This window comes from Cetorhinus maximus, chromosome 2, assembly GCF_964194155.1.
Source record: "Cetorhinus maximus chromosome 2, sCetMax3.hap1.1, whole genome shotgun sequence".
Classification (NCBI taxonomy): Eukaryota; Metazoa; Chordata; class Chondrichthyes; order Lamniformes; family Cetorhinidae; genus Cetorhinus; species Cetorhinus maximus.
Genome location: NC_135880.1, coordinates 122,001,123 through 122,024,578, shown reverse-complemented (window position 1 = coordinate 122,024,578; position 23,456 = coordinate 122,001,123). Strand labels below are relative to the sequence as shown.

Genomic DNA, 23,456 nt, shown 5'->3' with positions numbered 1-23,456 from the left:
ATGCAGTTTATGAACTCTTTTAAGGGGGTATGAACCCTTGTATGAGAAAAAACTTTTTCACGCAGCTGGTGGTTAAGGTCTGGAATGCACTGCCTGAGAGTGTGGTGGAGATATGTTCAATCGAGGCATCCAAAAGGGTATTGCACGGTTATTTGAAAAGGACGAATGTGCAGGGTTATGGGGAGAAGACAGGAGAATGACACGAGGTGAATTACTCATTTAGAGAGCTGGTGCAGGCATGATGAGCCGAAAAGCCGCCTCCTGCGCTGTGAAAATTCTGTGGTTTTAAAATTGTAAAACTGGAAATACAGGTACTTCGTCCTGCATTGTTTTTGTTCAGTTTTGATAACTCACTCCCAATCACGCATTACACTGTATGTGTCCCTGTAATTTTAAATTGCAAATGCTGCTTTGCAACATAATGCACTAATTACATATGATCTTGTTCTTGCTAAAAATTTGTACCCACTCCTGTATGGTCTCCTGTTAATGAACTTTGTTTTTGCTTTAACTGATGTTCTGAATTTTGTTTCCCCCCACTTCCCCCCCATAGGGAGAAACTTGGATAAAGAAATTCTAGAAGAACTGTTTTCTACAACTGTAATGAAGGGAGAACAGTCCAGCTGAAATTTTAATAGAAATATGAAAGAGAGAAACATAGTTAAAGCGGAGCCCACTATTTACGTACTGGAAGATGTGACTTTTCTTTCTATTCTTTTCTTTCAACTCGCTCCTTGAAATCTATTCGTTAGTATATGGCCTTCTCCAGCTGTTGAGAATGAATGATCTGGTTTGAATTTACTACCAGCATCACAGTTAATGTCACCTTACTGAATCTCCAACGCCAAAGTATTTTGACATCATCCCTATCGAAAGCGAACGCATACCATTGTATTTGTTTCCTGCATGTAGACTGATGAAGTTACCTGAGAAATGAGCAGACCCAAGTACCATGAAACCTTTGCACTCTGCCCTATTATCTGCTGATTGAATGACATAAATTGAATTCTTAGACCAATTATACTTGTGGAAAATTTTAGATTTTTTGTGAATTTTGTTCTCATCAATATGAGGGATGTTAGCAATGGAGAATTGCACATGATGTTTTGAGCATCCATTGTCAGCGTTAAGTGCTCTCAGATCAGGTGTGGCAGTAGGGTTGCCAACCCTCCAGGATTGGTCTGGAGTCTCCAGGAATTAAAGATTCGTCATTGGGGCCTGCCACCAGCAACCCCAGGAGAACACCTTAGGGGCATTAAAAATGCTGTTTCTCATTGAATGTTTTTGGTTTATTAATTATAAAAATATCATGGGGAATAAAGGCTGTCAAACAGTTAACAATCATCCAATTGGGCGAGTATCCATTTTCGATTGGCTGTGGGAAGACGGTGCACTGAAAATATTGGTGTTTTAGGCAACCAGTAGCACAGTTTGAGGCAGGAGGTCATGTGGTGACATCTCCAGGAATATGCACAACCAGAGTAGGCAACCGTACACAGCACATGAAGAGTACAGTTCCCTCTGTTTCACAAGAATACGGACAATTTTCCATTCTTGAGCTAAGTGGCACTGAGTTCACTCATAGAACCTCATCAAGGAGCCCCATGAGCTAGGTTCTAGCCCCAGGGTCCAGAACCCCAGCAATGTGCGCATCAGCCCAAATCTCAACACCCTATACTGTACTATTGTGACATTTCTTTTCCATTTCTAACATCAGCCATCCTGTGGCCTTTAACTGAAGTTGCAAATGTAGTGTTGAATCTGAACAGTTTTATTTTGCTGTCGGGCCATCATGTCCACTAGGAATTGTTTTGGGACTGTTTAAATAAGGCTTTTATAGCCAGCAAACACAAGAGATTTTCATGCAGACAATCTGGGCTGATCTGTCTATTTTTTTGCCAGCATTTTTCCCCCCCACCCACATCACTGACTTTCTGAAATACAGTTCCATGGACGCTGATGACTCTTTCAATCTCCCGTGAGTGGTCATCATTCACATACAAGCCCTGATGCTGGATTTGTGGGATGTTTAACCGCAGAAACTAGGATCTCAGCAAATCATTTGCTCCTAGCGCAGGGACACTGAGGCCAATCATAGCACCCCCAACAGGTAGTCCTGGGAGCTGCATTTATACTCCGATTCCAGAGTTGACATGCTGGTGTCTGACCTATTGTATTAGATCATAAATGTAGGAATAAAAATACATATTCATTGTTTTATCGGGATCCTTAGCTCAATTCAGTGATTTAGCAAAAAAATTATTTTGTACACAATGTGTTAATTATATGATTTTAAAACTAAGTGCTGGAAATACTCAGCAACTCTGGCAGCAGCTGTGGAGAGAGAAAGTTAATGTTTCAAGTTGAACATCACTTCTTCAGAACTGATTCTATGATAACATGTTTGAAAACAGGTGTGGGAACTGCTGAAATGTTAGAAGTTTCAGTTTATTGCTGCAAACTGCTGATCCAAGTATTTAACTTCCTATGAAAACTGAATACAAAATGCAGCTTCTTGGATATTTATGCAGTTCTTCACATCTGCATAACTGTTTTACTGTGTTGTTTGGCCAGGCAGTTGAGTGTAGTTCTGCAGGGCTGGATGAAGATTGCCTTGGGTGTGCAGGCAGGGTGGGGGGTTGACGGTGAGTTGTAAAATCCCCTGGGTGCCCTTCCCGCCTTCCCTCGACCAGTCTGCAATTTTACGTGGTGCGGACGACATCTAGGGCTGCCCACAACTGCCCAATTGAAGCACTTGGCCACTTAAAAGCCACTTGCCGCTCGACCTCAATTTTGAGGCTGACAGGAGGAGTTCAGGGACAGCAGGGGAGCCCACCTGTTCCTGCCTCGGGTGGGAAGTGGAAGGTTTGGCTCCCTCAGGGGCTCTCTTTCCAAATCAGTTGCCCCACCTCCCCAGCCCGCCTCCCACTGGTGCTCGCTCCCCTCCTGGCCTCCCTATCAAACCCGCACCCCATCACATTGGCTGGCAGCTCTCTGAGGCAAAATGTACACTCGAGTGATGGGCGGAAGTCTCATCTCCAGCCCATTAACACTTCTCAGAGCATTAAATGGCAGTAAGGCTGCTATGATCGGTGGGAATGCATTTCCTGCTGTTTCTTTGGATGGTGTGGTGGGAAACCCCACCCTCTGAAAAATCCTGCCCCAAGTGACATATTCTGTTGTTCTCAGTGAACTCTTGATCATCAGACACCAGTGGTGTTTGAGAATCACTGATGTATTGAACATCTTAATTAGATGTTTTCTGCACAGTTTGACTACAGTGTAGATGACAATCTGTAGAGTTCTCCAAGTTTTTGCTTTTTTGAATTTTTTAAATCCTTTGGGATTTTACTTAGATAATTGATTAAAAATGATACAAGGGGAAAAGTTCTGCTTTGGTGCTCCAGCAAGTGTTTTTGACATGTACTGGAAGTGCCAAGGTGGAAAATCTCTCCTTAGTTTCCTACTGTGTCGGTATGTGAGACAGAGTACTTGACTTCCAACCAGTAAGTTGAGACTAAGAATCTGTCACTTGGTTTGTAATTAGATTGCTAACCATGAGTGCTGTATGAAAGTAAGCCTTTTTGGATGGTGCTTGAGATCGGAGGTGATTAAAGTTATTTTGTTTTCTTGCACTCCTTTTTCAGATTTCATGATCATTCTTCCACCAGTCTACACACACTCAAGGTTCTTATCAGTGCATCTCTATAACCAGTTATATGATTTATACAGAAGCAGTCACATGTCATAGACTGTGATTCTGGGAGGAAGCATTGACTAATGCTCCAGAGGCACTGGTAAAGTTACATGCTCAATGCTTGGGACATTTTTGTGTATGGAAGTTTTCTATTGGGAAGTCTTGGGTTACTTTGCTCTTTTCGCAGGAGAAAAATGCCACTGGATAGCGGCTTGTGAAAGATGATGATCAGAGACCAGAATGAAATGAAATTTATTTCAAATTATATTGGAAGATTGCTTATTATAAATGATGGCAACTGTTGGTATTTATTCATGCATTTTGTGTTAGTGTTCTCAAAAATGCCTATTAAAAGCAAAATTGAGGTTTTATGACTTAATTGAATGTAATATAGTAATTGATGCAGAATTTCAACTGAGGTAATGACCTTTCACCTTTCTTCAGACAAGTTGGGTACTTGACTTCCAACTAGAAAGTTGAATTCAAGTCTGGAACATTGCCTGTCACTTAGATTTATTTTTCTCTTTTTTACAAGCCACTATCCACTTTCCCCATCAAGGTATCTGAAAATTAGCTTGTATTTCAATTGCAATCAATATACCTAAATCACTGATTGCATAACTCCCATAAAACATATGACAATCTCTTACCAACTCCAAGCTTAAAAAATAAATTCTAATAGGTTTCTTATGTACTATAAGCCTTTAGTGTTGCCATTAAATGCACCTTGAAAGGATGGGTGAAATGAAAGGGAAAGATTGGTACTGTTAGATGTAGCTTTGCTAGTTACAGCTCTACAGAAGAGAGCAAATTCCAAGCTTCCCAATAACATAATGGGCAAATACACTGTGTGGTATGGCACTTGCATCCACCAAAAGCTTCTAGGTTTAATTGCTGGTTGACACATGTTGGAATAATATCCTAGAATGCCATTGTGCTATTTAATCCTTGCTCTCCACACTATTTTTTCCTCCTGCCTACATAATAAAAATACGTGACGGCAAAATCCAAAACATTTAAATCAGCCCTAAATTGAAACTAATCTATAATTACTTAGCTTAATTGCAGGAAGCACATTATATGAAATGTTTCATTTGTTAGATTAAAAATGAATTGCAAAGAAATATACATCATTCAGTCAAAAATTCCCATAATGCCATCCAGCAATTTGTATGTCACTTCAAAATTGAACCTCTGTTCTCTCACAAGGAAGCAAAATACTACAGATGTTGGAAATCTGTAAAACAAAAATACCGTAAATACTCAGCAGGTCAGGCAGCATCTGTGGCGAGAAATAGAGTTAACTGTTCTGATGAAATGTCATCTCAGCGTGAAACTCTAATTTGGTTTTTCTCCACAGATGCTGCGTGACCTGAGTATTTGCCGCATTTTTTGTTATTACTTCAGTTCTCTCAAATCTGTTAATTAATAGAACTGTAGTGGAAGTAGCAAATTATTGGTGACTGGAAAGGAATGAAGAGCTGTGCTGGTCCTTTCAAGCACCAAGATCACTTATTAGAGTAGACCCTCTACATTGTAAAACCTTGGTGGGATAGAAGCTCTAAATGCAAAATTTGGCACAAGCTCTTTATTTTGTGTCCTTTCATTTTGGTGGATGGAAAATAGCAGTTTGTAGCAGATTTTATGATTAGGACCTCTATCCCGTCAAGCTTCTATTACCCGCTTTCTCTCCTTGTCCAACTCCTTGATTTTTGATCAGGGAAACCTAGAGTTTACTAACTTTATAGATGCCAGACTTGCAATTCCCCAATTGGCTGCCAATGTAACAATGGCTCACTGTTAAATTAGATACGTTCCAGTTGATGACCTGGTAATTGAAAGCTAAGCACTAGATCTATGTCTTCCCATCATTTTAGTTTCCACAGAGCATTTGCTAATAGAGCTTTTGGAACAGTGTCAGAGAAAATTTCAGTATGATACTGGCAGTATACATGTTCTATTATATTCTGGAAACCTGAGCACTCCATGACTTCTAAATACAATTGAAGGTACTATACAGGCACTATATGGCAACAGGATTGAAGTTTGGTGACCATTATAAACTACAACTAATTGCTTTGATTAGGGGTAGCTAGACTTAGTTTTAAAAAAAAATTTGAGTAATAGCATAGAATGATTGAAAATATCCGTATTAAGCTTGCAATTTGAACATGTACAAGGCATGCTTAGATGATAAGCTGGGGATTGCACTTGTTACCTCTAAACATTTTCTTGTTTACAACCAAATCTCTAAGTACAATAATTGTTCAAACTGTTCGCAGCATTGGCGTCCTATAGGACAACAAGTTGAACTTCCAACCCAGATTCTGTCCATCACCAGTACCAGCTACTTTCAACTGCATAATCTCATTCACCCTCTGCCAAAGACCACCTACATTGCCTACCAGTTGTAGCCCTACCTTCTATTTCTAGGTTCTGGAATTCCTCTTCCTCTTAAAGAACTTCAAAACATTTTGGAATAAGCTATTGATCAGCATTCCTAATATTTCCTCTGACCCATCATTTTTTTTTGTCTTATTACCTCTCTGTGAAATGCTCTGAAATGTTTTCTACATTAAAGGTGCTATATAAATGCAAGTTGTTTCTGTGCTGCGTGGCCTTGCCTGAGTTTTTATTTAGCAACCATACTGACAGATAGCTCTTTTCTCCCAACCTTCCCCACATTCACAAGATTTACCAATAGGAATTACATGGCTCTGTAAATATTTATGGAGTTTAGAGTGCAATGATTAAGGTAAAAGGAAATCCAAATATTTTCTGTAAGCATATTAACAATAGAACAGAGTTGTCAGAGGAATGGTGGGGTCAACGAGGGGCCAAAATGGTAACCCATTGGTGGAGGCAGAAAGCATAACTGAGTTACTAAATAAGCACTTTCATTGGCGTTTACCAAAGAATACCAAGTGTTACATCCTTGTTCAAAAACAGGAGGAGGGATTAACCTGGCAATTACAAACCAATCAGTTTAACATTGGTGGTGAGAAAGCTTTTAGAAACAATCCAAAAGCAGATTTACAGCCTGTTCAATAAGAATCAACTAATAACACACATTTGTTAAGGGAAAACTATGTTTGACTAACTTGATGAGATAATATCGCCGTTCCTTCGTTGTCGCTGGGTCAAAATCCTGGAGTTCCATTTCTAACAGCACAGTGAGTGTACCTACACCATATCGACTGCAGTGGTTCAAGAAGGCAGCTCACCACCACCTCAAGGGCAACTACGGATGGGCAATAAATGCTGGCCCAGCTCACGAATGAATAAAAAAAATAAAACTAACGAGTGGATAAGAAATAGGAGCAGGAGTAGACCATATGGCCTGTCAAGCCTGCTCCACTACTCAATACAATCATGGCTGACTGCCTTCACTCCACTTTCTCGTCTGCTTCCCATATCCCTTGACCCCCGGAGACCAAGAATCTGTCTATCTCAATCTTAAATATATTCAATGTTGGAGCACCTACAACCCTCTGGGGTAGAGAATTCCACATTTTTACAATCCTTTAAAGAAATTCCTTCTAGTCTCAGTCCTAAATGATCATCCCCTTAACCTGAGACTGCCAGGTTCTAGATTCCTCAGCTAATGGAAACAATCTCTGTGTCTACTTTATCAAGACCCTTCAGAATCTTGTGTGTTTCAATGCGATCACCTGTCATTCTTCTAAACACCACACAATATATACTCAGTTTACACAGCCTTCCATCGTAAGACAATCTGCTCATCACAGGACCAATCTAGTGAACATTTGCTGTATTATTTCCAATGCAAGTATAACCTTCCTTAAATAAAGAGATCAATGCTGCACACAGTAGTCCAGGTGTGGTCTCACCAAAGCTCTATACAACTGTCGCAAGGCATCTTTATCCTTGTATTCCAATCCCCTTGCAATAAAGGCCAACATACCATTTGCCTTCCTAGTTGCTTGCTGAACTTGCATGCTAACTTTGTGTCCTGTATGAGTACACCCAAGTCCATGTGAACATTATTTACAAGAGATTCTTTATAAGCAAGGGGATGAAAGGTTATCGGGGGCAGGTGGGAATCTGGAGTTGAGCTTACAGTCAGATCAGCCATGATCTTATGGAATGGTGGAGCAGGCTCGAGGGGCTGAGGGGCCTATTGCTGCTCGTAATTTGTATGCTTGTAAGTTTCACCTCTTTTAAAAGATACTTCTGCTTTTATATTCTTACGACCAAAGTGAATAACCTCACTTCCCCATATTATACTCCATCTGCCACCTTGTTGCCCTCTCACTTAACCGGTCTATATCTTTTTACAGTCTCTATATCCTCCTCACCTGTTGCACTCCCAATCTGTGCTTTGCATCATCAGCAAATCTAGATACATTACTCTCTGTTTCTTTGTCCAAGTCATTCATACAGATTGTAAATAGTGAGGCTCCAGCAATTGAGCCTTGCTGCATTCCATGAGTCACAGCCTGTCAACTTGAACATGTACCATTTATCCCTGCTCTTTGCTGTCTATTAATTAATCCTAAATCCATGCTAATATATTAGCCCCAACTTTTTGAGTCCTTATCTTGCTTGTTAACCTTTTGTGTAGTACTTTATGGAATGCCAAATCCAAGTATACATCTTCTACTGGCCCCCTTTACCTACCCTACTACTTATATCCTCAAAAACTCTTTTTAACACATTTGTCAAACACCATTTCCCTTTGTAAAACCATGTTAACTTTGTATGATCATACTATGAGTTCCAAAGTGCATTGTTAAGATTTCCTTAATGATAGATTCCAGCACTTCCCTGATGACAGGTCAGTGCAGATGGTGTTCTGAAGAAGATTAATGCTTGACTTGAAACACTGGACAGGATTTTCCAGCCCCGCCTGCTGTTGGGATGTCTAGTCCCACTGAACATCAATGGACTTTTGGCTGGGCCGCTGAATCTCCCGTGGCAGTTTCTGCCACAAGGCTGGAAAATCCCACCCATTAACTCTGATTCTCTCTCCATGGATACTGTCAGGCCTGCTTTTTCCTGCATTTTCTGTTTTATCTCAGATGATGTGTTAATGGGTTTCCAAAAGGTCTTTGATAAAGCACATATACTAGGCTTGTTAGCAGAGTTGAAGCCCACAGGTTTAAAGAGATAGTAGCAGCATGGATACAAAAGTAGTTGTGAATAGCTGTTTCTCAGACTGGGGGGAGATATACAGTGGTGTTTCCCAAGGTTCAGTAGGAGGACTACTGCTATTTTTGATATATATTGATCTTAGATTTGAGAGTACAAGTGACAATTCGAAAATTTGCAAATGACATGAAACTTGAAGTTCAGTAAACAGTGAGGAAAATAATGATAAACTTCAAAGAATATAAACAGGCTGGTAAAATGGATGAACATGTGGCAGGTAAAATTTGGTAGGAAGAATGAGATGGTACCATACATATTAAATGATATAATTATAGATGGGCAGAAGAAGAGAGAAACCTAGAGGTGATCTTGCACAAATATCTGAAGATGGCAGGACAGGTTAACAAAGCAGTTAAGGCATATGGAATCCAGGACTTTGTAAATAGAGGCATAGAGTACAAAAGCCAAAAGTTGCGCTAAACATATGAAACATTAATTTGGACCCAATTAGAATTCTGGGCACCAGGCTTTAGGAAGGGTAATAGGCTTTGGAAAACGGAAGGGATTTGCTGGAATGGCTTTCGGGATGAAGGGCTACAATTACAGATAGGAGAAACTGGGGTTATTTTCCTTAGAGCAGAGAAGGCTAAGGGGAGATCTGGTAGAGGTGTTTAAAATCAAGACTAGTTTAGATGGAGTAACTAAAGAGAAACTGTTTCCAAGAGTTGGTAACAAAAGGGCGCAGATTTCCTAGGTTGAGGAATGAGGAAAGACTTCTTTACACAAGGAGCAGTTTGGACTTGGAATGCCTGATCTGGTGGTGGACACTGACACAATGGTACCTTTCAAGAGGGAATTAGGCAAATACTTGGAAAGAGACACGATTGCAGCAATATGGGGAAAGAATGGGGAGTGGGACGAACTGGATTGCCCTCCCATAGAGCTGGTGCAGGCTTCAAGGGCCAAATGGCCCCCTCCTGTACTGTAGCATTTTGTTCAGAAGGTTACTTAATCTTGTTATAGAAAATGCAAGAAATAACCAGTTGATGTGTCTTGATGAATATAAGTTAGAATACCTGAGTAGACAATGAGGGGAAACTATTTTAATGGCAATGTTGTTGCAGTGTGTATATATCTGCTTTCTCCACTACGCTGGAGGTAATTGGTTAAATAAGATTAACCAATACGGATCGAAGAGGTGTTGGAAAAATAATGCTCTTGACACGGATAATGTGTATTCACTAATATTCAGTTGAGCTTGGCTATAAAATTTGATATCACATCATAGACTTCTGTTCGTGTTTACCGCGAGCAGAAAGCCTTCGGTCTTTACTTTGCTGTGAATAATGGACATTCTCTATGTTAGGGACCGACTGGCGGTGGACCTCACAGACTGCATCCGATATTGGAAACAAATATGTGTACAAGTCAGTGACTTTCTGAAGTATAAAAGCAGCGGTGTTTTTCCATTTCTTTACAGATCTATCTTGCAAAAGAAACACTTCAAAGTGGGAGCTGAAGCTAATTATTTGACGTTCTCATTTCATCTGACTCTCATTCCAAATAAACCTCTTAAGATTCACTTAGAAAGGAAACACTGAATTTGAATCTAAACGAATCGGGTTTGAATAGACCTGTAAGTTTGCGCAGTGAGATTAATTTCATTAGGTTGTCTTGATCCGCTCTAGTTATGATGTGTATTTTTTAAAGACGAGTTTCGTTTGTTTTGACAAGGAATAGTTCCCAGGATAATTACAGCAAGCACTGTTTGCATATTAGTACACTGCCATTTATTTTAAAAGAGGCAGAAGTCCGCCTCGTTAACTGTTATTATGTTCTCTTTTACATTTACCATTGTGTTATCCTTTACATGTATGTCCTTGTGTTCGACAGATTACCGACTTATCTCGATAAGTTACTAACCAGATTTTTCACATCATGACGGATGCTTTGAATAACATTGTTGCAAAGCTTGAATCAAACCAGGCACTTGTGTGCAACGTGCATTTTGCGATGATATTATTGCAGTCATAGTCTTCAGGACCTCCTAACACGTTTTACTAAGCCGATAAAGTTCATTTTTGAATGTAGTCTCTGTTTTAATGTCGGAAGCGCGACAGCCAATTTGCGGAGAGTGTACTATCATCACACAGCAGTAATTTAATAACAATCAGATCATCGATTTTTAGTGATGTTGGTTGAGGAGTAGATATTGACCAGGGCAAGGGAAGAACTCTCCTGATCTTCTTCCAAGAGTGTCAGGACGTCGTTTACCTCCATCCTCGAGCATATTTAAGGCTGAGATAAATTTTTTGGTCGCTCGTGGAATCAAGGGGGAAGGGGCGGGAAAGGGGAATTGAGGTGAGGTCAGTTATGACCCTATTAAACGGCGGAGTAGATTGTAGGAGTTGTGTAGTCTACTCCTGCTCCCATTTCTAATGTTATGCGAGGGTAGGTGTGACCTTGGTTTAATAACCCATCCCAAAGACGGTGTAGAACCACCTAGAACTTGTGCTCAAGTCTTTGGAGCGGACCTTGACCTCAAGACTTAATGGCTCAAAAGCGAGAGTACTACAGATCGAGCGGAAGCTGAGACTTTAACACAGAAATAATATATCCCTTTACTTACTTTAAAAAACAAGAGCACCACGGGTGCAATATAGAATGGAGGGTCGAAATTGGATTCTTTTTACAAAGATGCTACCAAGGTAAAATCAACTGATAGTGCAACATCAAACATTTTATTGGATTTTTTCAGGGTTGAAGTTGCAATAAAAACCCACGCGATTTCAGGAAGGATGTCATAAAACACCAGCCTGGAATGACATGAAACTGGAACACAAATCCTTTCAACCATTGCACAGGAATAAATTCTTTCTGCAGTCGATTATTAACAATTGTCAAATACAAGAGTTGGAGTTTTCTTTTTAGAAAATAAATAGTTCACCATAAAGCACATTATATTTACATGTAAATTCGTTATATAGTTCATCGCGCGCACACGAGTCCAACTTTTCGCAACGAGGGAAGGATGTCGAACCACAAAGGCAACTTTGTCTCCGTGAATATGACTGGGAGATAGATGACCTCTCCAAGATCTTCGCTTGAACTTGTAACCCGTTTGGTAGCCCATAACTTCAAACAAAATAGCGTTGAAACGTACTTTTAGCGCTTGACCATAGGATGCGAGAAAGCAAAACCCAAGCCCGCACAGCCAGAGCGAGGGACCTGTGCATCATTGCCGTGTGTGTCTGTCTGGTCCATGTTAATTATAACCATGACTTACTGTAAATATACATCATTGAGCTCTGCTCCCCGCTATCAATGAATTATGAAATGAACACAGAAATTTTTTTTGGAAGTATTCAGCAGGTCGCGAAGAAACTTAAACATTTCGGATCGGCGATCTTTCGTTAGAAAGGTTAACCCTGTTTCCCTCTCCACGGGTGTTGCCTAACCTGCTGAGTATTTCCAACATGTCCTGTTTCCATTTCAGGTTTCCAGCGCCCGCTGTATTTTACCGATGAGTTCTGACTCCCCCGAAGTTCAGTGGGGCAGCTCGTTACCATCTGGCCACCCCATCCGCCGCCGTGTGCGCCCGTACAGCGCGGGTGTGAAAGAACCAACACGTTCGTTGTTGCTGTAAAATAAAATGAAGTGACAGATTGAATGGTAAAACGGGTGGCACCGCCAATCACTCCAGTTCATTCGATGCACAGTTCGGGACTCGGGGTGTATTTAAACAATGTCCCGCAGAGGGAGGTTGGGCTGCAAGAGGGAGGGTGGGCACCCAGGGAGGGTGGGCACCCAGAGCAGTTCAACTTTCTATCTAAGGTGGGTGGCAGAGAGGGAGCTGTTGCCCGGCTGAGAGTGTTCCGATCAAAGGGTTGCTGTAGACTGCCCTTGTGGACATGTTTAACACGGTCGAGAGCAGGCAGGGGGCCGACTGGAGGAGGCTGCAGTAATCGGACTGGATGTGAGAGGCGGGACAGGCGGGGAGCGCCCCCGCTGCAGCGTTTGAACTCCCAATGATGTTATCGATGCTGAACGAAGTCCGGTGGAAGGCGGCGGCGCCGGGTTTGGAACCGATGGCTTGCAGGCGGAGCCGCAGAGCCGGGCCGGCGGGCTGCGAGGGCTCAACCTTCCCGCCGAGGGTGTGAGCGGGGACGGGGGCGACAGCAGCTTCGGGGAGGGGCAGGTACCTGAGGGGCGGCTGCTGGATGAATGCCTGCGGCTGCAGCAGGTAGGGGCGGCTGTAGCAGGTGAAGTTGTGGCAGAGCATGAGGGCGCCGCGCTCTTTCAGCAGCTCAGCCTCATGCTGGGGGTGCCTCTTGAATCGTTTCCTCCTGCGGAGGAAGCTGCCGTTGTCGAACATGTCCTCGGAGGCCGGATCCAGGGACCAGTAGTTGCCCTTTCCCGGATTGCCAGGCTCCCGGGGGATTTTGATGAAGCAGTCATTGAGAGACAGGTTGTGCCTGATGGAGTTCTGCCAGGCTGGGAATTTCTCTCTGTAGTAGGGGAAGCGGCCGCTGATAAACTCGCAGATGCCACTGAGGGTTAGTTTCTTCTGAGGGCTCTGCAGGATGGCCATGGTGATCAGGGCGATGTAGGAGTAGGGGGGTTTGACCAGGCTGGCCTTGGGCTTGGCACTGAGGCGGGGGGAGAGCTCGCTGCCCTCCCACTCCCTGGAGCAGTCGGTCTCGGGTTGCTCCGCTTCTCGGGGGGCCAGCCTCTCCCCAGCCCCCTCGGCACTGAGCAGACCCAGCCCCTGCCTTGGCCTGGCGCCCCCCTCCTCCTCCTCCTCCCCTACAATGTCGATCTCTGCCTCCTCGGGCCCCGCCATCCTCCGGTGGCCCCGGACGCCCGGCTCTCCCCCGCACAGTGTCATGAGGGACCAAACTTCTTCAAGCTAAAAGCTCCACCAGCCCCCAGCCCCCAGCCTCTCCTGATCCTTGTGGGTCCAGGTGAAGAGAGGGGGAAAAAGTTGTGTTTATTTTCCACAGGGATCCTCCGCCAGTCGCTCCCGGGAGCAGCAAACCTTCGCTTGGTCCTTGGAAGGATGCTTGTTTCCTTCTCCTTTTGACTGAAGAGGATCTGCAAAGAACAAGAGTTTGGGCCAGGGTTTTATAGGATGGCTGGGCGCATGCGCCCTGGCTATGCCGAGGCAGTGGCTCTCTCAGTATCTGAGATAAGGAATTGGATGTGAAAGGTTAGAAACACAAATAACAAGACATTTAGGGGCTTGGGAGAATAGGCTAGGGTGAAAAAGCTGGGGAATGAGTTTTTTTTATGCACGAAGAAGTTATAAAATCGACTGAACATAGTCCATGATGAATAATACCAGTAGAACTGATTCACCACTAAATGCAATTGGAGTGTTTTATAATTCATTTAAGGTTAAAATAAAAGGTTTACCTGCTCCTGTTACTACACAAAAACATGAGCCATGCCGTAAAGTAATGATGGAAGGATTAATGATAGGTTTGGGACAAATCTCAGGGTCTGCTCTCGTTCCTTTAGCTGGGCCCTTTTACACACTCCCCTGAATGGGTTACCTCCTCCCAGCAAATCGATTAAAATCGGGATCTGCTTGTGCCGCCCCTAATCCCGTGAGACAAACTCATTCCCGAGCGACCAAAAAAAAACCTAAAAACAGAACAAAAAACACAACCTCCAAATCATCATCAGCAGCAACAATCAGGCGGACAAAACTGGAGACATTGGTTCCAAGAGTGTTCAGCAGGAAAGGGATGGAAAAATAAAGACACATTAAAACGTCCCTTGGGCAGAAACGGGTGCGAGATATCAGAGGAACGCGCCCTAATATTGTGATAACCTGGTGCAGGCAGCGTGAGCCACCCCTGCGTTTTTAACGAGCCTATTTTGTGTCAAAAAGGAATCGCAACAGCCTGGATAATTGTTTCAACAATCGTAAGTGAGAGAATGTAAAATCCTGGAACTAATTTAGCTCTATTATTCTTGGAAATTCAGCACTAGTTGATGTTAATACTGAAATGTGGGGCTCATTTCTGTTTAGTTATAGGGCAATCTGACATTGGTGTTTGTTGGCATGTGCGGACGTAAATAAACACAGAGGAGTAAGGCTGTAGAGAGCGAGGATTCTGTGTTTAGAAAGAACCCAGCATGGCACACTTACCGAGGCGAAAAGCCTTTTGCGGTATGCACGCATATTTGGGAGAGTCCAATCGATGTTAAAAGTCATTGTTAAAAGGTGTTTCCCTGCAGCTGCCCCCAGCTGGGGGTGGGGCAGTTTAGTCTGGCGGCTGCCTCACAGGGACACCCTGCCTGGGTGAGCAGAGGTGTTAAACCAGGCTCTAATCCCATCATTCCGCATATGAATCGCATATAGGAAACAGCACAGTGGCAATCGCCTCAAAGGATGTGGTTGCAATAATTTGGAAATGAAGAAGATAATGAAAGCCCTTAAACAGCCGGGTGGCTTTGTTTAAGTACAATTTTACTTCGACCTCTCGGAGAAACGAATGTTGGGAATTCACATATATGTGAATATGAAAAGGTCGAAATGGCGGGGTACTAAATCTTTCGTTGTGTTTGAATTAGCTCATTTATCTGAATAATCGTTGTTTACAAATCTGCAGTCTGAATCGCGCTCCCTCTCTTAATAGTATCGACATATAATCTACAGTTCTATACAACCACCACAGTATTCCCGATTAAGTGACCTTGTAAACAAATCCCACTTCTGAGAAAAGCTATAGCATGTGCACTGCGTCTTTTACAGTCCAGTTATTGCTTCAGTCACCTCGAAAATAACAATTGTGAAATTGTTTTAGGTTATAATCCTAACGGATAACGGATGCAGCTGAATGATTAATGCATTTTATAATTGCAACAGCATAGGTGAAAGAGTTACCACACATTTCCAAGCGCAGGTGAAACTCTGCGGTTCCCTGTGATAGAAAGGCAGTTTCTTCGTGAATTGGTGACATAAGCATTCGTTCAATTTGAGACGTTTCTGGAATTTTTCGAAATATCATAAAATGCAACTGGATAACTCCGAATATTTCGATGTAATTACACTTCATTTAAAATGCGCCTTCACACATTCTTGTGAATCACTGATATCTAGTTAGGAAAAGATAATGAAATGACGCAGAGAACAGTTAAAATTGCATACCTATTGACTACACCTATCAGCAAACAAGATGCCCTGAACTGGCACCGTGACAGTTTGATCAGTTTGTATTCGGGGCATCTTGTTAAATTTAAACGCTGAATTGTAACGCCAAGCGGTTTTTAGTTGGCGGCTCAGATTATTATCTTAGGCAAGCGTTTGCAAAAGACCTTACCTTTTGATTGAGGCTCTTCGCAACGTTAACTCTAATTAAACTATGAAGCTCAACACAAGCTTGAGGAACAACACCTTTGTACATTAATGCTTTCTATGAAACCCTCGCAGTTCTCTGGTTTTAATGTTTGATTTTAATAACTTGATTATAGCTTTCACCTTTTTTTTGCCAGGATGTATCAAAGATTTGAAAGAGAGAAAGAGCTTGTATTTGTATAGTGCCTTTCAGGGGCTCGGGACCTCACATGGCGTTTTTCAGTCAATGAGTTTCTTTTTGAAGTGATTTCACTGTGTTACTGTGGGGCAGCATTTGGGGGACAAGGCAGGTTGGTGCTTGAAGGTGGGGATCCGTCATTGGCACAGCACCCCGGAGGGCGTTTCTTGGTGTCCACTCTTTTTTCTCTTATTCTAAGGCTGTCGGAGCCTGGTTCTTTGCCAGTTTTTGTCTCCTTCAATTTTACTGATCTTATGCCCAGTTCCTTCCTATATTATTTCTCTGTTATCTATGTTCAGACACGTGTTTAATTTATTTATTTTATTATGCCGCTTGTTGTTTCATACTAACATCACGACTGCCAATTAAGCATCTGGTAGTTTCACACAAGCATTCCACAAGTCATTCTATTTCTTCTGTGTATATATATTTTGCATTGGTGCATGTATTGTGCTTTCCACTACTCTCTTATTCAGTTCCTTTTAAAATGCTGACCATCTGCAATATCTTCTAGTTCCGATGAACGGTTCACACCTAATATGTCAACTTGCCTGTTTTCTTTGCACGTAGTACCTGACTTCCCGAGTGTTTGCAGCATTCTTAGTTTCAAATGTCCATGATTTGCAGGTTTTTTTGCTTTAACTCTTGATTGTGAAGCAAGTTTACTAGTGAAATATAATAACCTTCACACTGCCCACTTTGTCTTTACAATTTCTCAATAACATTTTAGGCCATTACACCCTCTCTCGTATTTACAATACCAAAACTCCACAGCTGAAATGTTTCGCATCATATACCATAGGGTATGTGCCTTTCTGCAATATTTATATTGTATTTCATGGAGGAAAACTATCAGCATTACTCAGTCACAAACGTCTATCCTGCCCATTTTAACAAGTAGAATTTTAGCTCAGGAGGCTATTCAGTCCATCGTGCTTGTGACAGCTCTTTGCTAGAAATATCTAACTAGTTCCATTCCCCTGTTCTTTCCACATTCACGACAAATGGGTTACGCTGCAAGTATTTATCCCATTGGAAAGTGCATTCCAGAAGACATCTCATGATGTAAAAAAAGTTTCCTCATGATGTCTCTAGTTCATTTGCCATTTACCTTAAATCTGGTTCCTTGGGTTACTGACTCTTCTGTCACTGGAAGCAGTTTCTCCTTATTTACTTTATCAAAACCATTAATGATCCTGAACATCTCCATTAAATTTCCTCAACCTTCTCTCCTCTATGGAGACCTCTCTGCATAATTGAAGTCCCTCATCCCTGGTACCATTCTAATAAATCTCTTCTGCACTATTTCTAAATCTTTGACATACTTCCTAAAGTGTGGTGCCCAGAATTGAACATGATACTCCGGCTAAGGCCTAACTAGCGTTTCACAAAAGTTTAACATAATTTCCCTGTTGTGTCCTTTGTGTACTCCATTAATAAAGCTGAGGATCCCATATACAAGAATAAAACACTGCAGAAGCTGGAAAGCTGAGATAAAAACAGAAAATGCCAAGTGCATAACCTTTATGAAACATCAGTCAAGAAATTAAAATCAAGAGTTTAAAAACAGAAAATGTTCAACAAGTCTTGCAGCATCTGTGGAGAGAGAAAGATTTAACATTTCAGGTTGATAACCTGACTTAAAGTCACTGACTGAAAACATTTACTCTGTTTCTCGCTCCATACATGGTGCCAGACTTTCAGAGCATTTCCAGCAGTTCTGTCTTTGTTCCAAGTTTGCATATGCTTTTTTAAACAGCCTTCTCAACTTGTCCAGCCACTGCCACCATTTTATGCATACACCTCCAGGCCTTTCCCTCTTTCATTGTACACCTTTTAAAATGTGTGTTTATCTCCTTTTCTCTCTCACATGATTGAAATTATAAAAAATAGGAGTAGGCCATTTGGATTAAGATTATGACTGATCTGATTCTGGCCTTAACTCCAATTTCTTGCCTGCCCCCATAACCCTTTTCTCCTTTGTAGATTCTGCTTAACTGAATATATTAACTAACAAGACTCAACTGCCCTCTGGGGAAGAAAATTCTTTGACTCTGTGCCCCATGAAGTCTCATGGCATCAGGTCAAACATGCGCAAGGAAACTTCCTGCTGATTAATATGTACCACACCCACCACCACCACCACCCCCCCCCCCCCCCCCCCCCCCCTCCCAGCTGATGAATCAGTGCTCCTCCATGTTGAACACCACTTGGAGGAAGCACTGATGAGGGTGGCAAGGCCACAGAATGTACTCTGGGTGGGGAACTTCAATGTCCATCACCAAGAGTCGCTCGGTAGCACCACAACTGATCGAGCTGGACATAGCTTTTCGACTGGGTCTGCAGCAGATGGTGGGGAACCAACAAGAGGGGAAAAATATGCTTGATCTCATCCTCACCAATCTGTCTGCCGCAGATGCATCTTTCCATGACAGCATCGGTAGGAGTGGCCACTGCACAGTCCTTGTGGAGACAAAGTCCCATCTTCACACTGAGGATACCTTCTGTCATGTTGTGTGGCACTACAACTGTGCTAAGTGGGATAGATTTTGAACAGGCCTAGCAACTCAAGGCTGGGCACTCATGAGGTGCTGTGGGCCATCAGCAGCAACAGAATTGTTACTCATCCACAATCTGTAACCTCAATGGTATCCCCCACTCTACCATTACCACCAAGCCAGGGTATCAACCCTGGTTCAATGAAGAGTGCAGGAGGGCATGCCAGGAGCAGCACCAAGCATGCCTAAAAAATGAGGTGTCAACCTGGTGAAGCTACAACTCAGGATTACTTTCATGCTAAACAGCATGCAATTGGCAGAGTTGAGTGATCCCACAATGAATGGATCAGATCTAAGCTCTGCAGTCCTGCCAGATCCAGTTGTGAATAATGATAGACAATTTAACAACAAACTTGAGGAGGAGGCCCCACAAATTCTCTATCCTCAATGATGGGGGAGCCCAGCATAACAGTGCATAAGATAAGGCTGAAGCATTTGCAAAAATCTAAAGCCAGAAGTGTTGAGTGGATGATCCATCTTGGACTCCTCCGGACGTCTCCAGCATCACAGATGCCAGTCTTCAGCCAATTTGATTCACTCCACATGATATCGAGAAATGGCTGAAGGCACTGGAAACTGCAAAGGCTATGGGCCCCGAAGATATTTCAGCAATAGTACTTGTAACTTGTGCACTATAGACATGTGCTCCAGAACTTGCCATGCCCATAGCCAAGCTATTCCAGTACAGCTACAACACTGGCATCTACCAGGCAATGTGGAAAATTGCCCAGGTATGTCCTGTACACAAAAAGCAGGACAAAAAACTAAGACCCGAGGGCACAGCCTCAGAGTAAAGGGAACACCTTTTAGAACAGAGACGAGGAGAAACTTCTTTAGCCAGAGAGTGGTGAATCTATGGAATTCATTGCCACAGAAGGCTGTGGAGGCCAGGTCATTGAGTGTACTTAAGACCGAGATAGATAGGTTCTTGATTGGTAAGGGTTCAAAGGTTATGGGGAGAAGGCGGGAGAATGGGGTTGAGAAACTTATCAGCCATGATTGAATGGCGGAGCAGACTCGATGGGTCGATTGGCCTAATTTCTGCTCCTATGTCTTATGGTCTAAATCCAAACTGACCAACATCAGTCTACTCTCGATCATCAGTAAAGCGATGGAAGAGGTCATGAACAGTGCTATCAAGTGGCACTTGCTTAGAAATAACCTGCTCACTGATACTCAGTTTGGATTCTGCCAGGATCATTTGGCTCCTGAGCTCATTACAGTCTTGGTTCAAACATAGACAGAAGAGCTGAACTCTAGAGGTGAGGTGAGAGTAATTACACTTGACATCGCGGCAGCATTTCACTGAGTGTGGCATCAAGGAGCCCTAGCAAAACTAGGGTTAGTGGCAATCAGGGGGAAATCTCTCTGCTGGTTGGAGTCATACCTAGCACAAAGGAAGATGGTTGTGGTTGTTGGAGGCCAATCATCCAAGTTGCATGACATCACCGCAGGAGTTCCTCAGGGTAGTTTCCTAGACCCAATCTTCTTCAACTGCTTCATCAATGGCCTTCCTTCCATCATAAGGTGAGAAGTGGGGATGTTTTCTGATGATTGCACAATGTTCAGCACCATTCATGCCTCCTCAGATACTGAAGCAATCCATGTACAAATGCAGCAAGACCGGGACAAAATCCAGGCTTGGGCTGACAAGTGGCAAGTAACATTCACACCACACAAATGCTAGGCAATGACCATCTCCAACAAGAGAGAATCTAACCATCGCCCTTTGACATTCATTGACATTACCATTGGTGAATCCCCAACTATCAACATCCTGGGGGTTACCACTGACCAGAAACTGAACTGGACTAGCCATATAAATACTGTGTCTACAAGAGCAGGTCAGAGGCTAGGAATCTTGCAGTGACTAACTCACCTCTTGACTCCCCAAAGCCTGTCCACCATCTACAAGGCATAAGTCAGGAATGTGATGGAATAATCTCCATTTACCTGGTTGAGTGCTGCTCCAACAACATTAAATAAGCTTGACACCACCCAGGAGAAAGCAGCCTGCTTGATTGGCACCCCATACATAAACATTCACTCCTTTCACCACCAATGCACAGTGTACCATCTACAAGATGCACTGCAGGAACTCACCAAGGCTCCTTAGACAGCACATTCCAAACCCACAACCACTACCATCTAGAAGGACAAGGGCAGCAGGTACATGGGAACACCATCACCTGGAAATTCCCCTCCAATCCACACGCCATCCTGACTTGGAAATATATTGCCGTTCTTTCATTGTCGCTAGGTCAAAATCCTGGAACTCCTACCCTAACAGCGCTGTGGTTGTACCTACACCATATGGACTGCAGTAGTTTAAGAAGGTGGCTCACCACCACCTTCCCAAGGGCAATTAGGGATGGGAAATAAATGCTGGCCTAGCCAGCAATGCCCACATCCCATGAATGAATAAAAACAAAATTCCAAAGACTCTGAGAGAAGAAACTGATTTAACAAATCTGTCTTTTGATCATGAAAGATGCAATAATTGCTCTATCTTTGTCTTCCACAATCCCATTCTGCATGGGTAATGACATTAAATCAGAAACAGCAGTCTCACAGTCAAATATTAACTCTATGAGAAAGGACTAATCCTCCATTTTAACAGCATCATCATCAAAAATAATTACATTCATTTATACAACAACCTCACGGATTAAAATGTCCTATGGTGCTTCACAGTCATTATCATACAATGATAGGTGCCAATCCAAAGAAAGCTTAGTCAAAGGAGTGCATTTTAAGTCAGATCTTGCATTTATATAGTGCCTTTATGAACTCAGGACCTCCCAAAGCACTTTACAGAGTTGTCACAAAGAGAAACATAGAAACCAGTTTGCACACAGCAAGGATCCACAAGCAACATTCAGGTGGATATACTGTTTTAGTGAGTTGGTTGAGGGATAAATATTGGCCAGAACACTGGGTAACTTCTCTGAATCATATCATGGGATCTTTTGTATCCACTTGAGAGATATCTCATCCAGCCATGCAGCATTCCATTAGAGACAGGAGATGGGTCTCTTGTACAAACATGCCAACTCTCATGACTTTATTGAGAGAGATGCGATTTCTCTTTAAAATTAAACCTCTCTTGCGATCTCAGCGATCAGGCTCTGAAGTCTTGGGATTTTTCATGTCCTCCGAAAATACCTTTTTCTACTTGCATAAATATGAATAATTGCTTTCACATAGTTTTCTTAGAAATGATTTACTAACTTCTGGAGGAACCACTTGAAATTGAAAAGCACTTTCCGGCAATTTATTTTTGATTTCTGCTTGTGGAGCAGGGGTAGGATCAGGTTACTGACTCTCTGTCTGCTGGTCAGTGACTTGGTTCCACAGTGCAAGGTTCCAAAGCTGACATTGGCTTTTTCTATATTGTGCTTAGCAACCCGCAGCAACCCCCCCACCCCACCTCCCCACCCCCACCCCCACCCCACCTCCCCACCCCCACCCCCACCCCACCCCCCCACCCCCACCCCCACCCCACCCCCCCACCCCCACCCCCACCCCACCCCACCCCCACCCCCACCCCACCCCACCCCCGCGACCCCTGCCTACAAAACAGCATACATCACTTTTCAAGAGGTAACTATTCCACTGTTGATAAAGCCACAGTACATCATATAAACATATAAAACTAATCATATAAACAATTGCAGCATTAAGCCCCAGTTAACTTTTACATACAAGACATAACGGCAGCTGTGTATATGGACAGACTTGAACTCTAGATGTGGATACCGTTCATCATTGTATTATACAGTGCTACTGTGAGACAATAAGATTATAGCGTCTGGCTCCCTTTATGGGCAGCCCTATTCTGTCAAACAGAAGAGATTGGACTGCTGGAGGAAGGTGCCCCGCTCTGAGGGAGTCAACAGTGATCACTCATATTGGAAGGTGGTGATCGCAGGAGCTCACAGCAAATGGGAGATTGCAGTCTCTTAGGGCAGCCTAAATTGAAGTCAGGACAAATAGGGCTAGATTTTCCCAGCTCCATGGAGACTGGGTTGGACACTGGGAAAAGGGGAGAGGGGCACACACTTCTGGACTGTTCCCTGATGCATTCCCGCCTGTGGGTTTCTTTCCCGGGTCGGATGGGAAAAGGGTTGACTGTCTGCTGCACAGAGGCAGGGGGAACTAGGGGGCAACAGTTTAAAAATAAGAGATGTCCCTTTAAGATGGAGATGGAGACAATTTTTTTCTTTCAGAGGGTTGTTAGTCTTTGGAATTCTGTACCACAGTCTGCAGTGGAGGCTGGGTCATTGGATATATTTAAGGCTGAGTTAAACAGATTTTTGGTTGATGAAGGAGTCAAAGGTTAAGGGGGACAAGCAAGAAAGTAGAGTTAAGGCCACAGTCAGGTCAGCCATGATCTTATGGAATGGCAGAGCAGACTCGATGGGCCGAATGGCCTGTTTCTGCTCCTATTTCTTATGATCTTAGCCCAACTGCTGGCCTTAACAGGAGAGCGAGCTGGGAGGCACCCAATTAGGAGGCCACCTCTGGAAAAGTTGCGCCAAAGAG

At 43.0% G+C, this 23,456-nt stretch overlaps 2 protein-coding genes across 6 annotated transcripts in view; one reads left to right on the top strand and one right to left on the bottom strand.

The window, feature by feature from the left end:
- Positions 1-1,279, top strand: part of cbwd (COBW domain containing) — a 70,581-nt gene extending 69,302 nt beyond the window's left edge. For all 5 annotated transcript variants that reach the window (XM_078569142.1, XM_078569150.1, XM_078569168.1 and 2 more), the window contains one exon: positions 554-1,279. In XM_078569142.1, the coding sequence (XP_078425268.1) occupies positions 554-627 (74 nt within the window). In that variant the 3' untranslated portion in view covers positions 628-1,279. The remainder of the gene's footprint in view (positions 1-553) is intronic.
- An 11,359-nt stretch (positions 1,280-12,638) lies between these two features.
- On the bottom strand, positions 12,639-13,652 carry LOC144691370 (forkhead box protein D3-like). Its single transcript, XM_078559410.1, has one exon. It carries the CDS (start codon positions 13,650-13,652, stop codon positions 12,639-12,641), a length of 1,014 nt encoding a protein of 337 aa, XP_078415536.1.
- Between the last annotated feature and the right edge of the window lie 9,804 nt (positions 13,653-23,456).